The 23,988-nt window shown below is 36.6% G+C and overlaps 2 protein-coding genes across 5 annotated transcripts in view; one reads left to right on the forward strand and one right to left on the reverse strand.

Moving 5' to 3' along the window:
- LOC127847680 (uncharacterized) overlaps window positions 1-23,988 on the forward strand; it is a 391,129-nt gene that overhangs the window by 294,996 nt on the left and 72,145 nt on the right. The window lies entirely within an intron of this gene.
- LOC127849058 (dynein axonemal heavy chain 7-like) overlaps window positions 1-23,988 on the reverse strand; it is a 73,829-nt gene that overhangs the window by 49,163 nt on the left and 678 nt on the right. Inside the window, 10 exon segments of the mRNA XM_052381781.1 lie at window positions 2,370-2,483; window positions 3,093-3,251; window positions 5,300-5,479; window positions 8,674-8,857; window positions 11,365-11,484; window positions 11,654-11,852; window positions 12,684-12,867; window positions 13,495-13,597; window positions 16,160-16,292; window positions 22,202-22,391. Of these exon segments, the coding sequence (XP_052237741.1) occupies window positions 2,370-2,483; window positions 3,093-3,251; window positions 5,300-5,479; window positions 8,674-8,857; window positions 11,365-11,484; window positions 11,654-11,852; window positions 12,684-12,867; window positions 13,495-13,597; window positions 16,160-16,292; window positions 22,202-22,391 (1,566 nt within the window).

The raw sequence follows: 23,988 nt of genomic DNA on the forward strand, positions 1-23,988 counted from the left end.
GATCACTTTCTGAGAACCAGTCTTACCACATTTGACTTATCACTTTCTGAGAACCAGTCTTACCGCATTTGACTTATCACTTTCTGAGAACCAGTCTTACCACATTTGACTTATCACTTTCTGAGAACCTGTCTTACCGCATTAATTTTACTTTGATATACTTTTGCTTAACTGTAAACTTAACAACATCACATGTATTAAAAAAAAAAGCCAATATGTTTGCTTATTCAATTTATTTAAGTAAAGCAGCAGTATTTTTTTTAAACATTTTCAGAATTGGGCAGTGGCCCATTGGATTGGAAAAAAAATCTCGTTGTTTAGACCAAAGATGGGAAATTGGTGCTGTTTTCTTTTTCTAAAAAATACTTGAGAACAAAATGGGTTTCATAGATATTTTTTACAAAGGTTTGACTGATAGATGAACAAATAGTTAAGATTTATTTGAAAAAAATTGTGGGGAGGGGAGCCTAAAAAATTAGGTGGGGGGAGTCTTCCAATGGGAATTTTAGGCAGTCATTTTGGAAACTGTTTACTTATAATAGTGAAAATGGAGTCCAATTTTGGCTCCAAATTTGACCCGAACAAACACAACCTTGCAGAAATTTAGGAAAGCAATTATACATTTATTTCACATAAAGTACACAGCCTACCGTTTAAAAAATTTGCATTTCTAGATTTTAAAATCTGTTCATCACAACATGCAACGATTCAGATTTAGGAAAACACTGAACAACACAACCAGTTTGACATGGTTTCAATACAGATCGGCTCAAACAAGAACATTCTAAGATACCATGTCAACCATTAACCCTTTCCCTCTCCATGCAAAGTGCAAATGGCTATGAGCAAACAGCATATAACCAGAACATCCTGCGAGTAACTCGCGAGTAACTCGCAGTCTGTTCAGGTTTTATGCTGTTTGCTGCTCATCAGTATCTAAGGGTTGGAAAGCCTCTATAACATGATTCTAATAAGAAAGGTCTTAATTAAATTGAAATTTCTAAACGCTTACAAATGTGTAAAAATACGTATCTAAGTGGGAAAGGGCAAGACAAAATCTGAAACCATCTCAAATTTTACAATTTCAAAAGCGTACAGTCAACACAGGGTACTGACTTCAATCATTATAGGGTTATTTTGTATTTGTACACCCTGTAAATGAAAAAGGTAAACACAACAATTGGGAAAAGCTGTTAAAATAGGCAGTAGGCAACCCAAAACAATTAAAAAGCACTTTCCACTCAGAACACTATGCTATATGACAGGGGTTTTTCTGCCTATTTTGGGGAGTCTGACCAAATTGGGAATTTTTTATCGACAAAATTGGTCATTTTGGGAATTTTTGCTTCGATGAAACGGCTCACTTGGGAAAAAATTGTGTATTAATCATGCTTAAATAATTCAGTGGTTTAACAAATAAATTTGTTTTTATTTGGTTATTTTGTCTTCTTTATGTAAACAGATGCAATATTGGGCATGTTCAACGTTAATTCAATTACTGCAGTTTTGTTTTTCAGTTACAGTTAAATTCTGTGATAAAAACTGAACAGTAAAAACCTTATAGCAAATTTTTTTTTTTGGAAATTGGGAATTTTTTTTTATAATTTCAGTTTGGGATCGGGTCCGTTTGCTTTGGGAGTGCCTCCGTTGTCCGGAGGCGCAGACAGTGCTGAAAAACCCCTGTATGAAAACCATAAAGCATTTCTGTCATTATTTATTCTGTCTAATCTAATAACTGTCCAATAATTTTACTCAAAAATGATACAAACATTTCACCAATAATCAATGAATAAGGGTTAAAGATAAATAACTAATAAAATTCATTTTCATCAAAAACAAATGATTTTTTTTTTTTAAACACTGGTGTATACTTCGGAAAATTCATGATATTGACCAACAAACTAAGTATCTTTAAAGATAACATTGTTCTTTAGAGGTTTTTTCATAAAGTTACAAATACTGATAAATAAATCTCAGTTTTTGAAACACTGGTTATCATTCTTTTTTAATTTAATGTTTTTTTTACTAAGGCATAATTTTATAATTGTAATAAATGATCAACAAAATGGATTTTAAAAGAAGAAAAAAGTTTTTTCCTTACAGGGTTTTTTATCAGGCAAATCCTTGAAACGTGAACCAGTTAGTTTAACAACAGAACATTCAAAAAATTGCAAAAAATGATTAACATAATTCAACCAGGAACTAGAAAACTCTGAAAATATTAGACCACAATAGCTTTTCTTGTAAGCAAACGCACACAAATTCAACGAGCAACTAGAAAACGCTTAAAAATGGACACTGGATTTTTTTTTAATAAAAGGCACAAATCTGCAAATCCTCAATCATATTGATATCTGACTGGCGCGTACCTTGATGGAGTTGTAGGTGATTTCCTCGACCAGACGATGGTACTTCTCCACTTCCTTCTTGTACTCATCAAACGTGTGCGTCTCCTTCAGGAACTGTTCGACATCTGTGTCCGCCTGAAATGGAAAATATTGTCATTTTAATTATCAGCGACTGTGCTAGGACTGTGTCAGCCTGAACATTTGAAATAGTTTAATTTAACCAATTGATGCCTAGTATCTAGAAAAAGGCCTTGGCAAATAGAGTAGACCCTCATCAGGGTCTGCGCTGTTTGCTTAAATAAATTTCGGTACGAAATATTGTAAATATAGAAATAAGTATACAAGACATCCCTAGTTTTGGAAATAAATTGATCCAGTTTAGAAGGATGGTTGAGTCCACTAGGCATAAATGGGTTAAATTGTAATCAATCTCGTAATCGATTATATCAACAGCCCGCAGAATACAAGTAGTGGTAATGGGGGTAGAATAAATAGTAGAAGAAATATTAGTCAATCATCATCATCATCATCATCTTCATCATCATCATCATCATCATCATCATCATCATCATCATCATCATCATCATCATCATCATCATCTAAAATTGAGAATACAAGAGTTTTTGATGTTATCTTTTTTTGTAAACCTTTGATTGGGAATTTTCGGCAATCATTTGGAAAAATTAGATACTTTTCCTTCCCAAATTTGACCCAAACCCCCCCCCCCCCCCCCCAACTGCATACCTGTTTGGAGATAAGGAAGTTGTATTTATCGTATATTTTGCTGTGCTCTATCGGCCCAATGCTCTCCTGCTTGATGAGTTCGTGGACCGCGACCTTGTGTCCCTCAAGTATATCCTCCAGGATGACTGGTTTCAGTGTTGCCTTGGATTTGTCTCCGCTCTGAAATATTGAGAGTTATGTACAATTATTTATAAATTTATAGCATGAAATTTAAGAAATGTGCAAAAATTTTGTTCCAGATTAACCTGTGCAGTTTGCACAGGCTAATCAGTAGCAATATTTTCCTTTTTTATGGAATTTTTCGTTTCCAGATAATCTTTTTATTAAACAAGAAACCGTCGGAGACGGGTGATGCTCCCCAAAGGTTTTTTTTTGTCACAGTATTGCACTATATATTCAGATAAAAGGAAACGTCTTGAGGGCACAGTAGTTGGGGGAACAATAATTTTTTTATAAAAATTTTTAAAGGGCCATAACTCTGTGAAAAATCATCCGACCAGAACCTGCTGATAATATGCACATCTCCTCTTGGTAGTGAAGCTTCCCATAAAGTTTCATTGAATTCCGGTCATTAGTTGCTGAGAAATAGCCTGGACAAGAATTGCACTATATGTACAGTTAACAGAAAATTTATAAAATTTCAAAGGGCCATAACTCTGTAAAAAATCATCCGACCAGAACCCGCTGATAATATGCACATCTCCTATTGGTAGTGAAGCTTCCCATAAAGTTTCATTGAATTCTGGTCATTAGTTGCTGAGAAATAGCCCGGACAAAAATTGTGCACGGACGGACAAACGGACTTTTTGCTGTCCCCAAAATAAATTTTGGGGGAAAACAAAAAATCTAGTAAATGCGGAAATTGTTGTCCATGAGAAGAATGTGCGGACTGCACAGGGCATCTGGTACAATACCTTACCAGCATGGATAAAGCCCCATTTCCCCTGAGCCGGGCTCATATATAGTATTTGAGCTTGGTTTTTGAGTGTGTTAAGAAGTTACAGGGCCCTCAATCCATTTTAGGGGAAGCGGGTCGCTACCCATAGCAGGGGGAATTTTCGCGGCGTTTCCCTTTTGGGGGGGAATTTTTTACTTACTCATCTATCTATCTATAAAATAAAAATTTTTTTTTTTTTTTTTTTAGGGGATATTTTTGTCCCAAAAAGGGGAAAAAAGTATACTTTTCAGGGGGGGAATGCGGCTGAATTTCGGCCGTGGATTTGACAGATTGAGGGCCCAGAGTTATATCATTACCTGAAACATTATAAGACCTGTTTTTTTTTAATGGTATGAGCCTCTTCTTGGTAAACTGGGGTTAAAGCATGTGTATAAAGTGATGTCCGGGTCTGCACAGGCAAATATAGGACGACACTTTACACAGGCATTAAGCCCACTTTTCCCAAAACGCGGCTCAACGATAAAATTAACAGGAAAAATAGACTCATAGCAGTCTGCAAAACTAACTTTTTTGTCTTCATAGCTAATGTGGCTATGAAACTTTGAAAATTTCATAGCCAGAGGAAATTTTTCATAGCATGGGGGATAAGATTGTAAACAAATCAGTATTCCAGGTTTCAAACTTTTATTCTATCACATCTGACTCTGAGAGTTCTTTACAATATTTTGCAATGTTATTTTCATTATTTTCCAAGTTAACATCATCATCAACATCATCAGCATCCTCATCATTGTCTCTCTCATCATCGGATAAATACAAAGCCGATGCTCACACGTATCGATCTTAATCATATGAATGATTAACACTGTTACCGTTGTTTTATAATTTCAAAGCTATTAATAAAACACATTCAACCGTTTAACTTTATTTATAAAAACCCTCACACTATTATTTCATTTATCGGCATAGAATCAAAGTTCAGTTTACCAAAAGTATTACAACATTTTAAATATGGGAGCCAGACTTAACACTCTCTCTAACATCTAAGGGAGATCACTAATGATAGAAAACTAAGGGAAGTAACAAAGCGGTGTCACTGTAAGAATTTACACCTGAAATGCTTAAATTGATTATTTATTGGTTTATTTTCTGATTTTTTTCCATCGCAATTCAGGCGATCCATATTCAAATTTTCTATCGCCAGAGCCAAGATTTCATCGCAATGGCAACCAGGCGATGGTCAAATTTTGCAGACTGCTTATAGTCACAATGTCTAATATAATGTGATATAAGATTGACAATCACGTACCCATTCTGAGTAGAGTTTCGTCTCCACCCTGGGCACCACCTGTGACGCCTTGATCATCACGTCGAACACGTTCAGTAGGATGACCTCAAAGTCATTGAATGTGGGCTCGAACTTGATCTGTGTGTTGTCAAGGATCAGACGCATGATGAAGCCCGGGTGCTCGTAAGCTCGCGTGGACGTCTGTTGACGAAGAGGGAAATATGCAATCTTAACAGCCCATTAACACTCAAAATCAACAAATATTTCGTTTAATATTTCGAAAAAATAAAATTGACACATAAAACATCATGGTTCCTTATAGCAATAGCCGAAACTTCAACTCTAGATGTGGTCTGGAAACATAGATTTAACAAGACACAAAATGCTCTTTTTTGTTTTTTTGTGGGACAATATATGCAACACATGTTCATGTACGATGTTAGTATTTGTTTGTCATATGAATAGATATCGTTGCAGGAAATTAAAATGAAAAATATTGTGACATAAAAAACAAGAGCACCGCCTTGCGGGTGCAGACCGCTCATCTAATTTCTTTTTAAAGGTGAAGGGACTCTCATTTTCAATCACAAAGGAGGGAGGGGTGGAGTGAAGAGGGGTGCATTGTGTGGGGGTGTGGACATTTATTACATTATGTTCCAAAAATGCAAAAAAAAGGAAAAAAAAATTCGGGGGGGGGGGTGGGGTGGGGGGGTTGGGGGGGGGATTCTTGGGTGCGATGGTTGGAGGGTATTTCAAACATAAAATAATAAAAATATATATTTGTGTTTTTTAACCGTTTCAAAAAAAAAATTGGGGAGGGGTGAAGTGGCGGGGGGGGGGGGGGGGCGGGGGGGTATAGTGTGAGGGTGTGGTGGTAATATGTGAGATGATCTTAAAAAAAAAAAAAAAAAAAATTAGAGGGGGGGGGGGATTCGGGTGGAAGGTGGGGGGGAGGGGGGGTGGGGGGGGATTCTTGGGTGCGATGGTTGGACGGTATTTCAAACATAAAATAATCAAAATAAATAGTTTCGTTTTTTAACGGTTTAAAAAAAAAAATTAGGGGAGGGGGTGGGGTGGGGGGGGGGGGGGGGTATAGTGTGAGGGTGTGGTGGTCATTTGTGAGATGATCGCAGGGGGGTGGGTGGTGGGAAGGGGGGGGGCACGGGCGATGGTTTGGGTGGAGTCTATTGTGGTATGTCAGGTAAGAGTAGTTTTGTCATAGTATCAATCAAATCTAATCATAAATCAAGAAGTTATGGCAATTTTAGCAAAATTTAATAATTTGACCTTGATAGTCAAGGTCATTCAAAGGTCAAGGTAAAATTCAACTTGCCAGGTACAGTAACCTCATGATAGCATGAAAGTATTTGAAGTTTGAAAGCAATAGCCTTGATACTTAAGAAGTAAAGTGGATCGAAACACAAAATTTAACCATATATTCAAAGTTACTAAGTCAAAAAAGGGCCATAATTTCATAAAAATGACATCCAGAGTTATGCAACTTGTCCTTTTACCGTACCCTTATGACAGTTTGCGAGTGTTCCAAGTATGAAAGCAATATCTATGATACTTTAGGGGTAAAGTGGACCAAAACACAAAACTTAACCAAACTTTAAATTTTCTAAGTATAAAGGGCCCATAATTCCGTCCAAATGCCAGTCAGAGTTACATAACTTTGCCTGCACAGTCCCCTTACGATAGTTAATAAGTGTTGCAAGTATGAAAGCAATAGCTTTGATACTGTAGGAATAAAGTGGACCTGAACACAAAACAACCAAATTTTTAATTTTCTAAGTATAAAAAGGGCACATAATTCTGTCAAAATGCCAGTCAGAGTTACATTACTTTGCCTGCACAGTCCCCTTATGATAGTTTGTAAGTGTTTCAAGTATGAAAGCAATAGCTTTGATACTTAAGGAATAAAATGGACCTAAACACAAAACTTAACCAAAATTTTCAATTTTCTAAGTATAAAAAGGGCACATAATTCTGTCAAAATGCACGCCAGAGTTATCTAACTTTGCCTGCCCAGTCCCCTCATGATAGTAAGTAAGTGTACCAAGTTTGAATGCAATAGCATTGATACTTTCTGAAAAAAGTGGACCACAACGCAAAACTTAACCAAAATTTTCAATTTTTTAAGTATAAAAAGGGCACATAATTCAGTCAAAATGCACGCCAGAGTTATCTAACTTTGCCTGCCCAGTCCCCTTATGATAGTAAGTAAGTGTACCAAGTTTGAATGCAATAGCATTGATACTTTCTGAGAAAAGTGGACCTAAACGCAAAACTTTACCGGACGCCAACGCCGACGCCAACGCCGACGCCAACGCCGACGCCAAGGTGATGACAATAGCTCATAATTTTTTTAAAAAAAATAGATGAGCTAAAAACGAGCATTTTGTATCTCATTAATTCTATATTACCATAATATACTACCTGGTTTACAAAATGCTTGAAAGACTTAATGGGCACACTGCACAGGCTTAACTTGGACAACATTTTACACATAAAGGCCAAGTTTTTCCAGAACAAGGCTCAATTGTGTCGTGTTTTGAGAAAACTGGGCTTAATGCATGTGCGTAAAGTGCCGTCCCAGATTAGCCTGTGCAGTCCGCACAGGCTAATCAGGGAGATACTTTGCGCTTAAACTAGATTTTCGGTAAAAAGGGACTTCCTTTAATACCATTAAAGCGGAAAGTGTCGTCCCTGATTAGCCTGTGCGGATTGCACAGGCTAATCTGGGAGGACACTTTAAGCACATGCATTAAGCCCAGTTTTATCAGAACAAGACACATTTGATGAATCAGGTCAGTCAACAGGTAGTGCAACAGAATCAAGAGCATTTCAATATGCTTAGGCTTTTGATACAATCGAGCTAAAATAAATATGCTTAACCCTTTCCCTCACAAGAAGCAAAGTGGAAATTGCTTATCAAATCAGCATAAAACTAGAACAGCCTGCAAGTAATTTGCAGACTGTTCAGGTTTTATGCTGTTTGCTGCTCATCAGTATCTTAGGGTTAGATTTGAAGCCTTTAAAACTTGAATCTAGTAAAAAAGGTCTAAAATTAAATTTAACTTTCTAAGGGACTACAAATGCATCAAACTACGGATCTAAGGGGTAAAGTGTTAAACAATTTAGACCCTGCTCTGGGAAAAGGGGGTTTAATGCATGTGCGTAAATTGTCATCCCAAATTAACCTGTGCAGTCTGCACAGGCTAATCAGGGACGACACTTTGCGCCTAAACTGGATTTTTGCTAAGAAGAGACTTTCTGTAAACGAAAAATACCACACAAGCGGACAAGCATTAACCCACCCCTTTTAATGTACGCACATGCATTAAAACCCCTTTTCACAGAGAACGGCCGATTGATGTAAGTTGGACACTTACCGGTGGTTGGACAATCAGGTCCTGGTAGTCTTTCAGAGACAGCAGCGTGAGCAGCTGCAGATTCTCGGTCATCAAGGTGGCTGCACAGTTGAAGAAGGATTCAAGCTTCTCCTGATCCTGATTGCTGGGCACCTGCTTCCTCTTGTTGCCCTGGTAGAAGATGTTCTGAACTTCCGGGAACCATCTACAGGAAACAGAATAAAAAAAATTCATATCATTGAGTTTTGCTGGCAACCATTCTTCCTCATGTTGGCTTGGTAGATGTTCTGAACTTCCGGTAAACATCTACAGGAAATAAATTGAATTGAGAACCATCTTACAGGAAATAGATTAAAATGTGGGGAACCATCTACAGGAAATAGATTAAAAATGTTATCATATTATATGAGTTTTCTTCCTCTTGTTGCCCGGAAAGAAGATGTTCTGAACTTTTGGGAACCATCAACAGGAAGTGAATTTAAGTGTGATAGTAATTTGAGTATCAGTCTATGAAAACGGGGGTTAACACATATGACATTAGTGTCATCCCAGATTAGCCTGTGCAGTACACACAGGCCAATCAGGGACAACACTGTCTGCTTTTAAGGAAGTATCTTTTTAACAATAAATTAAGTGTAGGCGGAAACTGTCGTCCCTGATTAGCCTGTGCAAACTGCACTGCAAAACTTCACAGGCTAATCTGAGACAATACTTTACCCACCAGCATTATGCCCAGTTTTTCCAAATAAGTCAGTCATAGGAGATTTCACTATCTCTCTGAAGAGTTGTGACAACATCTGGGATTTGTCACTTAAAATGAGACATGGAAGATTTCAAGAACTTTTGGGAATAATCACTTTCAGTGGGGTTAAATAAATTCTGACAATGAAATGGTCTTTAAAAAAATGGAGATTTAGAAATTTCAGTGTGATTAATTAAAATTAAAACATGAAAGTTTTGACAAACATTTAAAGAAGGGCCATTACCCCACAAATAAGAGGACCTTAATAAACATGTTAGATTGTGTTTTCGTTGTTGTTGTTTTTAACCTGAAATATACTAGGAATAAGTATGAGTAAGTTATATAAATAGTATGTCCATGTAATCATGCAATAGCTGTAAATCATGGCAGTTAACCAACATCTTGTACAGCTGCAGACATTAAACTGGATATAAGCCCAATCATGGATTGAAATCTGTTAATCCATATAAAAGAACACTAAACTTAAAGTTGGCAGTACAAGCACTACACCAATCCAATGTGCCAATCAATTATTGATTTGTTAAGGTGATTAATTGATAAGTTTAGGTTATTTACAATTGGCAATACTACAGAACCAGTTTAAATCTGAGGTTAAATGCTATGTACACTATCAATTCTGTTTTAAGTTCTATTTGGTGGACTGATATTGGGTGTTCACACTTAACATGCATGCATAGTTATAATCTAAATCTCAAGTTATGTAAAATGTCAAATGTTCTGTATGTCCCAATTTTGTTCATGAACAAACTGAAGGATAGGTTAATCAATAGGATTGAAGGAGGATATTGATTATATAGTCTTGAATACAATTCATAACTGCCCCCTACTGCGCCGCTTTGAAGCCATATATTTGACCTTTGACCTTGAAGGATGACCTTGACCTTTCACCCTCCAAATGTGCAGCTCCCTGAGATACACATGCCTGCCAAATATCAAGTTGCTATCTTCAATATTGCAAAACTTTTGTGACAGGCACACACACAGAATGACAGACAGACAGGCCAAAAACAATATACCCCCGATCATTCAATCCGGGGGGCATAAAAACTGCAATTTAAAAACTGCAGATCTGTTTCAACAATATGGTCATGTATTTAATGTATACAGATGTCTTAACCCTTTGCATGCTGGGAAATTAGTCGTCTGCTAAAATGTAGTCTGCTGAATTTCTAAAATTAGCATTTTCTTCGATTTTTTTCAAAGAATACTATCAGAATAGCAAACAGTTTGGATCCTAATGAGACGCCACGTTTTGTGGTGTCTCATCTGGATCCAAACTGTTTGCAAAGGCCTTCAAAATTCGGTTCCAGCGCTCAAAGGGTTAACATGGACACTTTTTGCAGAGATGGGTAAATGGCATATTAATAAAAGCGTTTTTTTATTTAAAGCTACATCTTATTATCATATTTTAAGATAAAACTAATGGCAGTATTTTGAAAATCTACTGGAAATGTTCAATGAGTATGATGTATTTTGTGAACACTGGGCTTTGGAGACATGAAAAACATAATTTTTTCATAGTTTATCTATTTGGCAAAGGAGAGATAGACAAAGGAAGACCTGCACCCATATTCACCAAAAAGTTCTTAGACTAAAGTCTTTCAATAGAATATTTTTTAAATTGGAATATTCAAGAATTTACTTTTGAGTTAAAGTAGGCAATAGACAACTTAATCTACATCATTCTTCATGTAGAATTTTTTGTAAATGACATAATCGCCGGTAATAGACAGTATATATTCAAACATTGGAAGCATTTTTCTTGGTTTTAAGTCTATTCTTTATTTTTATGTCTAAGAATGGGTTGGTCAAAGCCAGCCCTGTTAAGGGAGTGGAGGGTGTTAAAGACCTCACATACATACTTCTTCAGTAGTTTTTCTTTGGGGCAAGAGAGAGATAAGAAAGACCTAGTCATGGGGTGGAGGGCGTGAAAAACCTGAAATACGTACTTCTTCAGTAGTTTTTCCTTGGCGGAATCGATGTGTCGCAGACAGAGGGCCTGGAAATTTTGCAGCTCCATGGAGTCTTGGCGTGCGTGGAATTCCTCGATGTCAATGAACCTCAGGCCACTGAGGACAGAAAAAACATTTAAATGACAATAAGGGACAAGAGTTATCCAAGACATTTAGAAAACAAAGAAAATCTAGACCATACACCCTATTTTCAACCATTAAAAACATAAAACCTACATTATCTGATCAAAAACATGAATCTCCCCCAAAAAACTTTTTTTCTCACCCAAATGTCCCATGCCACAGGTCCAGCACCTGCAGCATGCAGGGGTTGGTCACGTGCAGATTCTCAGACATGAGTTCGAGTCCGAGCAGGTAGGAACGGTTCCAGGGTTTCGGCACCACCATGAGCTCCTCACGGTGTGGTGCCAACTTAACTTTCTTCTCGTCGTCGCGCTCGCGCGGGTCTTTCAAGACGAAGTCAACTGAAATATTGAAGACAATTAGGTTAGTGTTTTATACAGATTTTAGTATACTGTAAAATCATGTAGATTTGTTGGCATACAATTTAGTGTTTTTCTAATGACTTTTTCATGGATTTCTGATTTGAGGACAAAAAATGAGAAATTTGCGTCGGGCATTTTCCGGGTTTGTGTTAAATTAGTGTCACAAAATCAACAAAAGTAAGTGTCACACAAATAAATATGCTTGTACAGTATTTAGATAGTCTTAGGACACCTAACCAGAGCGTTTGCGAGAGATTCCTTTTTTCGTACCAACCAAATAAACTTGTGTGCAGACTGCACAGGCTTACCTGGGATGACACTTTACACACACATGCTTTTAACCTCGTTTACCAGAGTGAGGCTCATATGGTATTTGATTTTGAAAAGATTTCGAACGGGTCAGATCTGTTTTTATCCCCTTTAACAGCGAATTTGGTTGATTAAGGCCCAGTTGGTTAAATTTCTGCTATAAACCACGGCACAAAATTACGTCATTTTTTCGACAAAATGACGTCATAAATCCAGCAAAATTATCCAGTTTAACTCGTTTTGTTTAAATAAAAAGGTTTACTGAATAAAAAGTGGGATAAATAGAATAATAGATTAGTGTTGATTATAGATCAGGTTTATCATGCTCTGCAGGAAAACAAAAAAGCACTCACCAAGGCTGATTGTGCTTTTTGTTTTATAAGTCTCGCATGATAAACATGATCTCTAATCAACACAAACCTATTATTCTCTTTATAACATTACAATAACGAAAACAAACAATGTACACAATTCCATGGTAATTCTTTTTTCAACTGTTACCTATAGCTTTCTTGACACTGAGCAGATAGTCTTCCCTCATCTCGTCGGATAGATTGTCGATGGTCTCATTATGACCCTCCTTGAGTTCGGTGGATATCAGAGCCAGCACGTTCTCCAACCAGGAATCCTCCATGGGGGCCACGTGTTCCGTGTCTATGCCGTGGTGGATATAGTAGTAGTAGCGCTGGAAAAAAACAACGGGTTAATGTAACATTTACCAACTTATTTGAATTTAAGAGTTATGTCTTAAAATACAGAATATTCTTGAAAAGTGTTGTTGTTTTTAATTCGATGCCTAAATTTGGCCCAATTCCCAATCTAAAAAAAATATGTATTTGTAACAAATTGCCTAAATTTTCATTTGAAAGTTTCTTAAAAAAAAAGTGGTTATATTTTAAAAATTTAGTTTACATGTATCTTCCAAACCAGCTCTATTCCATGATTTCATGATATTTGCAAGATTGGAACTTGTTTTTTGTTTTGTTTTTAATATTCAGATTATCCTTTATCCTTCACTCTTAGACAGGTTAGCGAGCAAAGGCCCTAGTTGACCCATTACCATATACACATGCATTTCAAAGCGTTTGTAATCTATTAGAAAATAAAATAAAATTAAAGACCTTTTTTACTAGATTCAAGATTTAAAGGCTTCATTTCCAACCCTAAGATACTAATGAGCAGCAAACAGCATAAAACCTGAAGAGACAGCGGGTAACATGCAGGCTGTTCTGGTTTTATGCTGGTTGCATAGTGCCATTTTCACTCTGCTCCTCAGTGGGCAAACCATACAAGTTGTTTATTAATAATTTACCAGTATATCTTTTTCCGCGGCAGTGGGTGACCCAGTTCTAGAGAGAGGCTGCAGTTCACCCGTGGCAGACGCCATGTTGGTTTGTTGGACACCTTCCTCTTGCCTGCAATAGACGCAATGTCAAATGTAAATCATATAACGCTATACCTGCTGGCAACAATAGTTTGAGCTTAAATATTTTAGCTTAATTGCATTGAAAGCCTATGAGTAATTGAAATGCTTTTGAGTCCGTTTCCTGGGTAGAACTAGTACTTGATGTCTTTGGGGGAGATCTCAAGTCAGTCCATACTGAAGATCGAACCCATGACCTCCCAATCTCTAGCCGGACACCATATCCATTACGCCACAGTGCCCTCTTGCTAGCTGTTGGCAACATTGCATGATAAATGACAAAGTAACAGTCCAGGCAAGATCAGACAGATGTGCAAATGCACACACAGACAGTAGAGCTGTAACGATTCACCAACAGCTGGATTCGATTCGATTTCGATTTCAGACAGTCCGATACCGATTGTTTCGATTTGATTCATCTTTCAACCTAGTTTTATCATATATTCACTCTGCTGGCTCACAATAAACATTTCTGTTCAAATGTGTTGCATTTGTGTGTTTGTTAGATATAGTTTGGTTGGTTCAACAGTGTTTTAAAAACTGTTGAAAGTGTGTTAAATTAACATTTGTAAGAAATATTTACCAAGGAACTGCCAATTTTCTGACAAACTATGTCAATATTTCAATAAAACATATAAACAAGATGTGTTTGTGAAACACAATGTCCCCCTATATATGACCTTGACCTTGTGAAGGATGACCTTGACCTTGTGAAGGATGACCTTGACCTTTCACCACTCAAAATGTGCAGCTCCATGAGATACACATGCATGCCAAATATCAAGTTGCTATCTTTAATATCGCAAAAGTATTCATAAAATAAGCGATTTGGGCCACATATATTTAACATCTGACCTTGAAGGATGACCTTGACCTTTCACCACTCAAAATGTGCAGCTCCATGAGATACACATGCATGCCAAATATCAAGTTGCTATCTTCAATATTGCAAAAGTATTCATAAAATAAGCGATTTGGGCCACATATATTTGACCTCTGACCTTGTAGGATGACCTTGACCTTGACCTTTCAACACTCAAAATGTGCAGCTCCATAAGATACACATGCATGCCAAATATCAAGTTGCTATCTTCAATATTGCAAAAGTATTCATAAAATAAGAAATTTGGGCCACATATATTTGACCTCTGACCTTGAAGGATGACCTTGACCTTTACCTTTCAACACTCAAAATGTGCAGCTCCATAAGATACACATGCATGCCAAATTTCAAGTTGCTATCTTCAATATTGCAAAAGTATTCATAAAATGAGCGATTTTGGCCACATATATTTGACCTCTGACCTTGAAGGATGACCTTGAATTTGACCTTTCACCACTCAAAATGTGCAGCTTCATAAGATACACATGCATGCCAAATATGAAGTTGCTATCTTCAATATAGCAAAAGTTATTGCAAAATGTTAAAGTTGGCGCAAACAGACCAACAGACCAACAGACAGACCAACAGACAGACAGGGCAAAAACAATATGTCCCCCACTACTATAGTGGGGGATATAAAAATAATAGCAAATGAGGAACTCAATATTAATATCAATAAACTTCTTACTAGAAGATCGTGTTGACTACACAATAATATAATAAATGAATAAATTAATAATAATAATGCCGGCGACTTGAGTAGTTGCACTGGTGCTACCTCCTGCTAAATCAACGTTATGTTTGCGTTTGACATGTAGCATTAGATTTGTGGTTGAGCTGGACTTAGGGTACGCCACGTCCGTGAAGCACAGTTAACACGTAGCTTTATCGGAAGGGCTATCATCCCGAAAACCAAAATACTGCCACACTTTTGATTTTAGATTCTTAGGAGCATCTGATAATTTCAATTTGTCTGCCACAACTTTTTCAGACATTTTGACGCTTTTTCTGAAAGTAGACCGTAACGTGCTTATTGATTGGATGACTAAAGAAATAAGTAACCAATCGCGCGTGTCGTAATTACAGGTAAAGATAAAACCTATAGATTCTACCTTCTCGTATCAAATAGTCAGAGTACAGCGCACTTTACGTATCTATGTCTTAATGTTAAAGAATTTAATTGAATTTGGTAGGGTTGGTTTCGTAATCAAATCGACGCATTTAAAACCGATTTTCGATATATTGGATCGAATCGTTGCAGCTCTAACAGACAGACGTACTAACGAACACACAGACAGACGTACTAACGCACGCACAGACAGGCGTACTAAGGCACACACAGACAGACATACTAACGCACACACATGTAAACTTGACCATTGTGACAGCTATATGGAGCTTTCCGCCGGCAGGCTCCACAAAAACAAATTTGCCATGTAAGCAACCCTTGGGTGAGGTTATGTGTTTGGCAATATCAGCATTTTATACAAAAGAGATTTGATGTTTTGTTTGTACTTTTAAAACAAGCATGCACATAACCAGCAAGAAAATAGCTTAAAAACAAGCATATGATTACAAGTGAGACAACTATGAAAATGATAATTAGTGATCAGTTACACGATGTTTGTTGTTATTCAATTTTTCACATTGACAATTCAATGATTTACGCACATGATTATGTCCACCAATGACTTTCGGAAGTTTTCGCGGTCTTTCTTTGGCTGCTGAAACTGTGTAACATCTGTGCCATTCTGTTTGTCTGTTATTGGCTTTAATTTGTTTGGCTTCCGTCGTTTGGGGTCCCCTGCAAATGGCAACATGTCAAATACAGAAATTTTGCTTTTTAAGTATGGAAAGTAAAATATAATTGAAGAACAAAATATGATCCCTGCTCTGGTAAAACAGTTTGCACAGGCTAATCTGAGAGTTTGCACAGGCTAATCTGGGAGTTTGCACAGGCTAATCTGGGACAACACCTTCCATATGCACTGGATTTCCGTACAGAAGAGACTTCATTGAAATACAAAATTCCATAACAATGAAAACTGTTGTCTGCTGTCACTTTGTCCCTTATCGGGGATGACACTTTACGCAGACGCATTAAGCCCCGTTTTACCAGATCAAGGTCCATACGAGCAAGACAACTAGACGAAACAAAAACAAATCAGTTCATTCAGCTAAAAGAAATACATGCAAACAGTTTATAACCATTTAAAATGTATAATTTAAGTCTTACAATTGTTTTATTTTATTTATTTTTTTCAAGTTTTTAACTGAAACTTTTGCCATCAGTGAAGCTCGAAATCAGTTTGTTAAACCCCAAATTTATTAATACACACCTTTTGCTGTCGACATCTATAAACAGTTATTATTTATCTGGATAAATTACTAAAATCCCATACAAAAAAAAAAACACATCTCAAACCATATGTTGTATCCCACTGAATTAACTGTCTTTTTATTTTGTGTTCATTTGCTATACTGATCGATAAAAACAAACTATTCCTTTTTTGGAGTTCTACTTACCAAGAATTCAAAGCACTTCTCTAAATAATTAATTGACAACAAATGAGCAAAATAAAACAAAAGATGTGTACAATTAATGGGATTTCCATCAAAGAAATTCATTATGTTTGTTTCAAGTTTTAGTCTAAACCTTCAAAGAAATTTATTATGTTTGTTTCAAGCTTTAGTTTAAACCTATTTATTTTAGCTACAGTGCATCAAAAGCCTCAGGCTTATAGAAATGCTCTCGAGTGTGTTTCCTGGGCCTATAACCAGTAACAGTACTCAATCTTTGTGAGTGTATTTCTAAGTTTGAGGTCTGTCTGTATTTGAGGTGGCATTATGTGTGGAACCCCATCCCAGGACTCCTTCTTAACCCCCCGTTCTCACAGAGCTGCGACTTTACGACGATCATCACAATCAAGCCCCGATTAGAAAAAGGGTTGGATCAGGGTGGTTCGAGGCCGATCGGAGTCTAAATCAAGCAATTTTATGTTGTGGGGGGAAGCTGGAGTACTTGGCGGAGACCCCACCCGTGGTGACCATAAACCAAACCAGCCATTTTTTGCACAATTGGGAAAAGTACCATCAGCAGCCCAATCAGAAATGTGTTGTCAAGTTGTCAATATTATATTTACTTAGATTCAAGCCATAGAACTGCATAGGGAAACTAAACTAAATGTTGAATTTTTTTTTTTTTTGGTTTTTTGGCGAAACTTTCAATTGGGATTTTTTTTACAGCAATTGGGAAATTTGTAGTTTTTTCCCAATTAGGAAAGTGCCGTTTTCCGGCACTTTTTAAAGAAGGAAAAAAATCTCTGCAAATTCTCATGCTTACACAGGGAAGCCTGCGTGAGAAATGCTTAGCAACAGCTGTATGTTTGCATATATAAGTTTATGAGGTCCTTACACACCTGAAGCTGCATTATATCCAGAGAGTGCCCCAGGACTCCGACTTACTTAACCTACTAGACTGATAAAAGCTGGGATAAATTTTGAATTATAGCTGCAATTTCCAGCTTTTTTTATTGTTACAGAAAGACTTTTAAATCTAGAGTGGTCTTGTATTGTGGGGAAAGCTGGAGTACCTGGAGGAAACCCCAACTGGGAACGGTGATTGAACCTATGTGAGAAGCGCATGGCAACAACAGCTTCAAGAATAGGCCTGTAGTTTAGTATGGGGACATATGTAGGAACTGCTAACAAACATATTTCTGTATACCAATAATGCAAAAATAGGATGCCTGATCTTAGTGTGTCATCAATGACAGAAACTTAATGAAATACTTCAAAAGTATTATTATAACATGATAAGTGAGTTTTTAGGCCTAATTTGGGAACAAAATTCGGTGAATATATTTTCCTTTATAACACCCTTACATTTTCCACGAATGTAAACTTATTTAAACAAACATTCTTTCATTATAAAGAACAATATATATGTGCATTAATCAAACATTATTTCATTATAAAGAACAATATATATATGTGCAGACTGTTAAAAAAAAGACAGCACACAATATTGACAAAACAATTCAAATCCTCAAAACCTACTACAGAATATGACATGGAAGATTTGTTCGTCAGAATTGTGTTGTTATGAATATTTTTGAGACAACAATTGACTGATAAAATTGAATGAAACATTTAAATAATCCTCAGATGAAGTATACAATTACTTTGTTAACTAACCAGATAACAGTGCAAACGACCTGCATCGTGTGAAATATGGTCTTATGTCATATGGGGACAGGGAAGCTATAGACCAGCCTGCGCAACAGCCTGCGCAACAGCCTGCACATATGCGCAGTCTGGTAAGGAGCTAGACTGTTTGCTAATAAGACCAAATGCTTGACCTTATAGCCGAAAGCGTAGGTCCTGACCAGACAAGAAACCGTTGTAGACGGGTGATGCTCCCCAAAGTTTTTTTTTGTCACAATATTGCACTATATGTTCAGATAAAAGGAAACATCTTCAAGGGGCATAACTTTGGAAAAAATAATACGATGGATGGTTTAGCAACTTAAAAATTTCAAAGGGCCATAACTCTTTAAATAAATCATCTAACCAAAACCCACAAATAACATGCGCATCTCCTCAAGGTAGTTAAGCTTCCCATAAAGCTTCATTGAATTCCAGTCAGTAGTTGGGGAGAAATAGCCCAGACAAGAACTGCACTATATGTACAGTTTATAGAAAATTTCAAAGGGCCATAACTCTGTGAAAAATCATCCTACCATAACCGGCTGATAATATGCACATCTCCTGTTGGTAGTGAAGCTTCCCATAAAGTTTCATTGAATTCCTGTGATAAGTTGCTGAGAAATAGCTCGGACAAGAATTGCACTATATATGTACAATGGAAAATTTCAAAGGGCCATAACTCTGTGACAAATCATCCGACCAGAACCGGCTGATAATATGCACATCTCCTGTTGGTAGTGAAGCTTCCCATAAAGTTTAATTGAATTCCGGTCATTAATTGCTAAGAAATAGCCCGAGATTAAAAAAAAAGGGAAAAGTTTATAGAAAATTTCAAAGGGCCATAACTCTGTGAAAAATCATCCGACCATAACCAACTAATAAGATGCACATCTCCTGTTGGAAGTGAAGCTTCCCATAAAGTTTCATTGAATTCCCGTAGTAAGTTGCTGAGAAATAGCTCGAACAAGAATTGCACTATATGTACAATGGAAAATTTCAAAGGACCATAACTCTGTGAAAAAATCATCCGACCAGAACCGACTGATAATATGCACATCTCCTCTTGGTAGTGAAGCTTCCCATAGTTTAATTGAATTCCGGTCATTAATTGCTGAGAAATAGCCCGGACAAAAAATTTTGCACGGACGGACGCACACACGCACGGACAGACGAAGCGGCGACTATATGCTCCCCCCAAAAAAATTACGGGAACATAATAAGACCATTGCATGGACTACCCTGGGCACATGTAGCATAAGACCCATTTTCGCATGACATGGCTCAAATGACATAAAAAGTATTAGTCACCTATTAAAGTGTTATAAAAAGAATTCATGTTGACACCTTCCATTTTCATATTATATACTTTAGTTAAGCAAACAAATGAGCAATGAAACAAACTATTAATAGTTTAACTTTCATTAAATACCATAGTATAAATTATATTGAAGGATACAACAAATTAATTTTTTAACATTTGTAACATTTAAATATTAACATGGTCCTTATCAAAATATTTTTTTTTTTATTTCCTTTGCTCACATAGATTTAACATGTACACTATTGATTCAAGATAGATAGGAACACATTTGGATGGCATCCAAAATTAATCAGGACAATTTTTATGCGCAGTACATGTACTTGCTGTCAGGTGCTGCGTAGTTTGATAACAATCCAGAAAGATGCATGTTTTAAATATGAGATTAACAAATGTTTAGAAAAACAACTGAATAATATTTTGTTAAAGCCTAAGTTAGTACTAAGAGCAGAACATTGTTTGTGTTGTAAGTTTTTCTTTAAAAAAAAAAAAGCTTACATACTTATGATAAATTATGCAAAAGATATGTACAGTATTGTAAAAATATTTGTTTAATAAACATTTAAAAGGTCTTTTTCATTTACCCTTGCTTCAAGATGGTTAATGTAATAGAAATAATAGAAATTACAATGACAACATAGTACATGACCAGGGTTTTTTTTTACTAAGAAAGGGACGCCGATATTCGGCGTCTTCCCCTACCAGAATTTTCCCCCTAAAAATACCATTTCCCCTCCAAAAATATAATTTTTCACCAAAATATAATATTTTACCCTCAAAGAAATGTTTTTTTTCTTTTGGGAAGTCGACACTTATCCAATTTGTACTATGTACAACGATCTCTCTCTCTCTCTCTCTCCCGACGAACACTCAAATCTGGGAATCCCAGTGATTCTATATATAGCTCTTAAATAACGTCATGGAAACCGGGCAACTAATCGTATTAATCATGTGACTATTTTACTGGATTCCTGTCTTGCGCGAGAAGGGTGTTTCGTCAATTAATTACCGGAAACCAGTCGAATTTTCATCCGGGTTATGTGAAAGCCAAGATATAAACGTTAAAACAAAAAAGTCTCACAATTGGCGTTCATACACGAACAAAATAAAACATTCGGACTCGGAAAATATTAACTGAGTTGACGCATTTTTTAAGAATGAATCATCAAAAACCGTTGAAACCCAGCAGGATTCGGAGGTACATGTAATCAACATCGATTAATACTGTTGGATTATTGTGAAAGTGAAAGTAGACAATCGGCAGCTGCCGCACCTTTCCCTTCCAATACTGTAGCTGATCTAGATCGTCAACCCATTCATCATGAAATTGAAATCATAATATTACCATCGTTCCCCGGCCCCAGTTGAAAACATTTGCCATTATTAGATCTACACCTGCAACTTTATTTAGGACTTTGACTTTAATATCATACTTGTTCATGTGTTTAAGAACAAAAAGGCCAGAGACATGCCTCTTTTTCTTAAAAAAAACCCTGAAGTCTGTAGGTGAGTTAAAGACATTGAAATGAACAGTTTTTATTTTTTCCCCAAATATGTCTCTTTCGCGCTCGATTTTCCCCTTTTACCCAGCGTCCAGCGTCTTCCCCTCTTTCTAAAAAAAAACCCTGATGACATTATAACATGTTTATATTCAGAATACCTCTGTTTGGAATGGGTTCTATAACCCTGTACACATCAGGACATTCAAATCTACACTGTATGATTTTCAGTTCCTGAATGGCGTGAGGTGACACTTGGAAAATAATAACACAAAAAAATGAAAAGTTGTCGCAATAAAAGCAGTTTGAAGGGGAAAAGTTATACAAACAAACTTGAAAAGTTATAACAACTGAAACTTTTTTGTTTTATTAATTTTCGGGATGTGCACATCAGATACTTATTTTAAAATTTTAAGTATTTGTCAGAACCTCACCAGCCCCTGACCCTATTCCTAAAATAGTGAAAAAACACTGCAAGATATAATTTGCTAAATCAGGGCTTTTTCTCCTGTCTTATAATGGCCCCTCAATTTGTGAAAAAAAGTCACAAACTTTTTTAAATTGTAAAAATTGTAGGCCCAAACTTTTGAAAGATGTGAACATTTGAGTTGGGAACTTCTAAAAATTGTGAAAAATAGCCATCCTCTCAGAAGAAAAAAAATCCCTATATATAAAAGAGAAACTTACTTGCTGTCAGCTCCCCAATCAAATCAATATGGTCTTTCCCATCATCCTCAGGTATTTTCCCAGACAGCACAAATGATGGCGGGTTCTGTTCCCATGTGGGTTTTGTTCGCTTTGATGGGAGCACCGGTAAAAACCGGATCGGATCATTTGTACCCTTGCCCTTGCTCCCTCCATTACCTCTTGGACTAGGCTGAATAAAAAGAAAAGATGTCAGTAAAATATGTATGACTCCTGACTTGAATCCAAGAGTATGTGCAAATGTTCAGAGATTTTTTTAATATTGCATGCATCTGAACCTTTTACCCTTTATCTATTTATATTAACCCTTTACCACTTAGATATGTATTTTGACACATTTGTAGTCTTATAGAAAGTTACATTTAATAAATACCTTTCTTACTAAATTCAAGTTTTAAAGGCTGCATTTCCAGCCCATAGTTACTGATGAGCAGCAAACAGCATAAAACCTGAACAGACAGGGAGATACTCGCAGGCTGTTCTGGTCTTTTGCTGGTTGCAAAAACCAGTTTCACTTCTTATGGAGGAAATGGTGAAAATAGGAACCATTTCTCCTGACATCAAGTCTTCCTTGTATGAATGCTCCTTATCTAAATATTGTTTGAAAAATTAGTTTCATTTTTCAAGGCCCTGTTACCTTGACCTTTGAACGGGTGAACTCAAAGTTGATAAGAGCCTAGCTCTGTGAAAAAGGGGTTAAATGCATGAGCGTAAAGTGTTGTCCCAGATTAGCCTGTGCAGTCCACACAGACTTATCAGGAACGACTCTTTCCACCTAAACTGGATTTTTGTCAAGAAGGGTCTTCCTTTAAACAAAATAAACAATAAATGCTGAAAGTATCTCCCTGATCAGCCTGTGGGGACTGCTCAGGCTTATCTGGAACAACACTTTAAACACATGCATTAAATCCCCTTTTCACAAAGCAAAGCCATAATGTATCTCACTTTCATCCGCAGTATCAATCATACCAATTTGGATGATCAAGGGTGAAAACATTATCTTGTATCCCATGGAAACAGATTTCATGTTGCAAGCCTCTCTTACTTCAAGGTTTAAAGTGATGACCTCAAAATCAAAAGGTGCCTCCCTTACCTCCCAGATTCCAGAAAAACAATTTTGATGATTGTGGGTCACAGTCTTCTCTAGGTATCATGTGAAAACCAATTTAATGAAAAACTCCTCTGTGACCAGTTGACCTCTGACTAAGTGGTATAGATCATTCTTTCATCCAATTAACTAGTATTGTGTTTTATAAGTTGCATGCAAAGGATAACGCCTGTAGACTACCATGCAGGTAAATGTATTGTGTTTATGAAGTTTATTCATCGCTTTCCTTAATTGGTAACGAATGACGTCTGTTAAGTGGTGTGCACGGAATCTCTGCGCAAATTGTGTTTATATAGGGGTGCAATTATGGACCAGAGCCGCCAAAGAAAAATATATCAAAGGCTCTTGGAGTCTGTTTATATGGACTAAGGACCAACCATTCAAGTGACCAACATATTGATATTATCTTTCTCTTTTTCAAAGAAAATATTTGCCAACACGTTAATAGATATACGCAATAGATGTGACCAAAATTTTGCATGCTAGTGTTTTGAAATTTTACAGGATTCTTCATTTCAGCCCGAGAATGAAATGTAAATTATTGTTTGGAACATGAGAACGAATTAAATTCTTGAAAATGTGTATATGGCTACTCTTTAAATGTTGCAATGATAACATGTTTATACAGTATTTGTAAGTGCTAAACCTTTTTTATCAAGTG

Source organism: Dreissena polymorpha, chromosome 10, assembly GCF_020536995.1.
Source record: "Dreissena polymorpha isolate Duluth1 chromosome 10, UMN_Dpol_1.0, whole genome shotgun sequence".
Classification (NCBI taxonomy): domain Eukaryota; kingdom Metazoa; phylum Mollusca; class Bivalvia; order Myida; family Dreissenidae; genus Dreissena; species Dreissena polymorpha.